The sequence below is a fragment of the Micropterus salmoides genome, unplaced genomic scaffold (assembly GCF_014851395.1).
Source record: "Micropterus salmoides isolate LMB-PRFRI ecotype aquatic unplaced genomic scaffold, ASM1485139v1 Ms_hic_scaffold_7, whole genome shotgun sequence".
Lineage (NCBI taxonomy): Eukaryota > Metazoa > Chordata > Actinopteri > Centrarchiformes > Centrarchidae > Micropterus > Micropterus salmoides.
In genome coordinates, this window is record NW_024044459.1 from 19,997,944 (window position 1) to 20,003,971 (window position 6,028).

The 6,028-nt window shown below is 39.7% G+C and overlaps 1 protein-coding gene and 1 long non-coding RNA gene across 3 annotated transcripts in view; one reads left to right on the forward strand and one right to left on the reverse strand.

Moving 5' to 3' along the window:
* LOC119891994 overlaps window positions 1–1,362 on the reverse strand; it is a 32,189-nt gene extending 30,827 nt beyond the window's left edge. Inside the window, exons 1-3 of the long non-coding RNA XR_005442500.1 lie at window positions 1,281–1,362; window positions 664–761; window positions 390–446 (exon numbers count right to left, since the gene is read on the reverse strand). This is a non-coding gene — a long non-coding RNA (uncharacterized LOC119891994). The remainder of the gene's footprint in view (window positions 1–389; window positions 447–663; window positions 762–1,280) is intronic.
* efna5b (ephrin-A5b) overlaps window positions 1–5,804 on the forward strand; it is a 92,836-nt gene extending 87,032 nt beyond the window's left edge. For both annotated transcript variants that reach the window (XM_038704036.1, XM_038704037.1), the window contains one exon: window positions 1,310–5,804. In XM_038704036.1, coding sequence (XP_038559964.1) covers window positions 1,310–1,437 — 128 coding nt within the window. In that variant the 3' untranslated portion in view covers window positions 1,438–5,804. The remainder of the gene's footprint in view (window positions 1–1,309) is intronic.
* The last annotated feature ends 224 nt before the right edge of the window (window positions 5,805–6,028 follow it).

Here is a 6,028-nt window from a genome sequence, read left to right on the forward strand (position 1 = left end):
ATATATATATATATATATATATCATATTCATGAATGTGTCAATTCACAGTATGATGTTCTCATAGATGTGCATGTTTCATACCTCACACTGTTTTCAAACCTTTTCACTAACTGAACACTGAATGTTACTTCCAACTGCATGTACTCCATATAGTTAATCTTGATGTTTTACTAAAATCATTCTACCCTAATACATCAAAAACTATACATATAAATCAATATCATTAATTAAATCATCTGTATACATATACACATCAATTATAGATTTGGCAAATTTATTTGATCTGTTTCACTCTTTCACTGTGCTGTTATTTGGCTCTGTAGCGCAGGATTGATTATTTTCTGTGCTGAACGCACAGCATTTCTATGTCTTCATATGTGAGTCTCACCCAGTGACTGAACAGAAACTCCACATCACCCACATGCTGCTGTCTCATCCCCAGGATCTGAAACAACACAAAGGAGGGGGAAAAAACAAATATGAGATATATAACAAATCGTCAAATATAAGACAAGTCATTTACCTCATTTTTATGGATAAAATTTATTTGAAAATATCTATTGCATTCAGTTCACTGTGAAGATCACATTTTATATACTAACATCTAAATGTGACACACAAATACACACATGGCTAGAACCTAGGACATTTGTGATGCCCACCTGCCTATTTGCCCATCTTGCTATCCTGCCTCCACGTTTGATGGCTGCCTCTCACCTTGCATGCTTCTTTTGGCTCATTCCCCAATTGCATTCTCCAACTGAGGGAAATTAAAACATTCATCCGTCATCTACTGTTGCCGCTTCCCTCCACCCCCCCCACACACACACGTTTTGTTATGCAACTGTCCAGCCCTCTGTTCTATCTGTCCTTTGCTGTGCATGGTTCAGCTACTTTATCATGGTGCAGCAGGAACATGGCTGCTCACAGATACTGACGCCACTGCCAAACAGACACAAAAGACCTGGGAATTGAATTAAAAACGTTTCTGCGGAGATTAGAAGCATGATATAGCAACCCAAGTTCATATGGCAACTCAGACTTTACTATTAACTTTACACCGTTATGTTTAAAGAAACCCAATGAACATGAGCTGAACATCTCAGTAATGCCCCGATGTCTCCACTATTGTTATTAATTTTGAAATATGGTCAGCTCACAGCTATGTACACCATAACAGAAACTTTAACAAATGAGAAACCAGTAATTGCATAATGTTGTCTTTTATCTGTGATGCACTGTTGCAAAAGAGGAGTTTGTACCATAAAGAGCCATTCACCTTGTTTCTTTTTCTTATTTCTTATTCAGACGATACCAGCCATGAACCAGCTGAGCCTTCCCGAAGTGACGAAACAAATGCTGCCCCGCACCTGCAGAAAACAAGTCCACTCCTGGCTTTGCTGCTGGTCTGCCTACCAGCACTTTTCACTTTATAGCGCCTCCCTCTGTCCCGGAGGGCATTTACACCTAGCGTGGCCTGAATCTGCCCAAGGCTGCAGGGAAGGGGTGGGATTTGGGTGGAGTGTTTTTGCTTGATTGGGCATCAGAGCAGGCTTCTCAAGGAACCCTCTATTTTTTTCAGAAATATATTTAAGTGGTCTTTCTCCGTCTGTGAGTGAAAAAAGTTGATGTTGGAAGTGGGAGAGACAGTTCCCCCTCTTAAACCTTCAACTAAGATGCCAAATCCCTTTTTTTGACACTTAGTGATTCTTATTTTCCCGTGACTTTTTTGTGACATCCCTTTACATCATGTTTATATCATTGCAGCACTGACGTTTACCCACACACATGTACACACACACACACACACACACGCTGACAGAGTCAAAAAAAATCCCTCTAGAGTAACAGTCAATAGCGGTAGGATTTTTAGTTGTATACAGTAGCAGCATTACACAGTAGGAAAGATTCTAGGACTTAGGAAGTACTGGACATACACAATAGTTGTCCTGAGACCTCTCAAAAAGCCTTTCAGAAAATATTTTGATCAAGTTCTGCTAGGTCATGAAAAGCAGATTTCTATGCCTCCATTTTACTGGGAAGTGCAGTACAAAGCTGAAAGATGAAGAAGTAGGAAAATTAGAGTAATGGTTTTAAGCAGAGGTCAGACTGGAAACCACAGCACTAAGAAATACGTACATGGCATGCACCTTAGCACGCTGATCTTCAGACTGTCCTGGTTTAAAGATAGTGCCCAATTTTCTCTTGAATACAAAGTGTATGAATAGGTGAATAAGCTACTTACGGCTTGACTGAGTGAGTGTAAAACCCATGGAACCATGAGGCAACTTTTTCTTGTCCTCCTTCTTGTCCATTGTGTAGAGCATGCCGGTCCGCTCAATAAAACACCTCTCAAAGCATTTTGTTCACTCTGACTCACAAAACAGCTAAATTGAAACTTTCTCTCCAGACACTTTGTAGACTGCTATTAAGAGCGAGGATCGATATCTTTTGAAAGTTGATCACACAATTTTACGGCAAAGTCACAGTCATTTTATGCAATGTTTACTGAGCTGGGCAGCAATTGTTCTCTCTGTTCCATTTGAGTATTATTCAATATTAACACGCCCATAGACATTTGCATCTACAGCTTTTTTCTCTGATACGGATTGTTGAAAGTGATTGTTTAAAAAATTATTCACAGCTAAATTGGACACTTTTTTCCAAACCATTAAGTTATTTTACTTTGTGTCTCCAAACATTGTCTCTCACATTGCAGACACAGTAAACTTTGTATTTTTTTGTATTGTCTGAAATCCACTTCAATGACAACAATAACAGAGGTCATGGGGGGGTGTTTGAAAGACACTTCAATTCACAGTGCCATATTTTTTCTCACGTCCTTGTCACTTAAACATAACCACAGCTTTGACTCACGCTCATGAAATATTAGTTAGCTGGTTCTCACATTCAGTATTTTGCAGCAGTTAGTGCAGCATTTAGATGCTCCAATTAGTTGAAAACACATTGTGTAAACAGAGAAACTATCCATTTAATTCAAGTCTGACCAGGTTAATGTTAGCACTTACATTCAAATGAATTCACCGTGTTATAATGATATTTAGCTTCCTTCAGTTCCCACAGATGCACATGGCGAGTTAGCTTAATGAAAGCTATTACGTCTTTTTTTCCCCAAAAACAGAAGAGACTTGTTTCTTTGCTTTTAAAGAAGGACAGACAGAGAAATTAATTTCCTTTAAGAGCCAGGTTTTTATACGAGAAATATGTCACCAATTGCTTATGAAAGATAGAAAAAGAGCAAGAAAAGCAGGACAGGAGCAATTGCATGTCCACCTTCAGTTCCTAGTGTTACCGGTTTAAGTGACTCGTTAATGAGGTTCAAAATGACAGGCATGTGGACCCCATGTTGTGGCAAAGGGAGTTATTTCTGGTATTAAAAATAGATGGTGGAAGGCTTGGAGGGTCTCGGGAGGGGGGGGTGTAGATTTCCATGGGGGGGGGTTACAGCACTGATGACCTTGCAGTTTGAGAGAATTGGCAAGTCAAGGAGACGGAGAGAATTAAAGGAAGAGACACACACACAGGAACAGATAGAAAAGACATGGGAGGCAGCCGGAGGTAGTGTGGCTAGAGTGCCTAACAAAACAAGATAAAACAACTAAAAATCCATGCTACACTACTGGGGGAAAAAAACACCTCATCCAATGGTAAACCTATTGTTCAGTATCATTCGGTCTCAAAAGGCATGCACTGTTTTGTTTTTGCTGTTTTTTTTTTACTATTTTTGTGTTAATTTTTTTTTCTCCCCAGAAAGACTGCCTTTGCCTTTAGTCATTTGTTTTTTGCGCTACGGTAACAATGCTATTACAGCGGAATAGCAGCTCAGCTATGGGGGGTAATAGGAGACGAGGCCATTTAATGAGGTTCTAATTTTCAGGAGAACACCACAGGGAATGAGCACTGCATCCGATTCAAAATGGACGCTTGTCAGCAGATTAACACTAAACTTTTATCAGAAACCAGCTTCAATTGTACTCTCTTATAATTACCAATACTACTATTTGTCATTATTGCTATTATTACCATGGTTTATTCTGTACACACCATAACCTGGGAAATGAGGATCAACTTATAAACTGGATACTGTGTATCCTGAGGTAGTCAACAATAAAACATGTAGTATTAGGTTAGTATCTGTTTTGTACCTTTCTGGAGGAAAAAAGAAAAAAATGAGATACATCATTGTTAAAACTGTATAATTATTATTATTGTTATGATGATGATGATTATGATTATTATTATTAGGAAAACTTCTTGATGTAAATAGTGTTTGATATTAAAGTATTAATTTGGTTCTTATGTCTTTTCTAAAAAATGAATACGGTATTATCTCTGGGTTTTGCGGAGTGTGTACTGTCCTCAAACAATGCATTGTGTGCTTTGATCCTCAATGCCTAATGAAACTTTGAGCTAATATGAAGGGGAAACCTGTGGGAACTGTACACCAGTGTACAGACGGCTGGACATTAGCCAAACGAGTGGCTCACCTGTTACATGTTTCAAACCAGTCACCAACCTTCACCATCTCTTCACATAAGGATCCTGCCTAGGAAAGAAACACTTAAGACGGCTTATTTGTACTTTTTTGCCTTCAGTGTTTGAAAGCATGTTGGTCAGCTGAAAGATCTGCCATGAGTGGACTGTTTTGCTTTTTAATGGAAGGATCTTGCCAGTTTCATTATGTGGCATGCGCATGAACTTGATGACATGTAAAAAAACAAAAAAACAAACAGAAAAATTTTAAAAAGAAAGTTTTCTTTTGCTCTTATTTTCTTTTCTTTTTAAGACGTGTTAGATTTTCAGATCACTTTCATGTTGCGTGTTTTTTGCATCCCCATTTGAGTGATGTCATTAAGCTGTGTAGTGACAGATGACAAATGTACATAACACAAACCATTGTTGTGAAGTTACAGTGGGGGTCGGTCATTTTGTAGTTCAAAAGCAACTTTTTTTGTCTCCTAAGAATGACTCTTTCTGTACCCATCTACTGAATTCATCCCATGTAGTTGCAGTCTGTCTCTTCTGACTATTCATCCTCTTTCTGCTCTCCCAAGAGGGGGCGTTTTATGGGAGTGTATACATTAGTATGTGGACGTTTTTTCCAGTGTGAAAAAATGTGTGAGACCTTTGAGTTTGTGTGTATGCGTCTCTCATTTGCTGTTGCCACAGTGAATGGGAAGCGGCAACACTCTTTGGCAACGAAGAGTGTTTCCCATGCCTTAGCCCTTCAGCCTCTGCCCTGGCAGCCACGTCTGTGTACAAGACGCTTTCTGCCATTGTGCTTTACACGGAACGGCTGCTGGCGTCGAAGAGGCTACAACAGGGCCCTTCACTTTCTCTCCCTTTTTAACAACCCTGAACCACTTGTCCCTACGGTAGACGTCGGTCCCAAGCACAGTACAAGGATTAGTGCACCCCCTCCACCAAATCCTGAACTGGATTGTTAGCGGGGTAAAGCCTATCATCGATCCAGGTACTGTGCGTGCAGGGCAAAGCCTCTCTTCGTCAGCTCCCCTCTGGCTGATGAACCACTTCATTTTGTGCACCTGTCCTGTCCCATTCTTCTTGTGCTTGTATAACCTCCACCACACCACCTGCTGTCCTTCTTCCCTCACCTTTGAACCCCGCTCCCACTTTGCCATCAGTGGGGAATATTTCCAACCTGCTCTTTTACAGTATATAAACAACAACAAAAAAATTTGACAAAAATGATCTGTATTTGTATATACACGTGTCTGAGCAACTATGAGTAATACAATAAAACGGAAATACATTGCTTTGATCATTGTGCTACTCTTTTTATCTTTTCCCATTTACAGAGGGATGAAACTACGACCGAGATGTAACGCGGTCTTGGTGTTACACTTGTAATCAGAAGCACTGTCAAATTTGCCAATGCATTAGGAATGTTTCATGTCCTACTGTAATACAGCAAATGAACATACTCCTCTCACTCAAGAAGAATCATGTCTCATCATGTGCCAAATTGGATGCTATCACCATGCG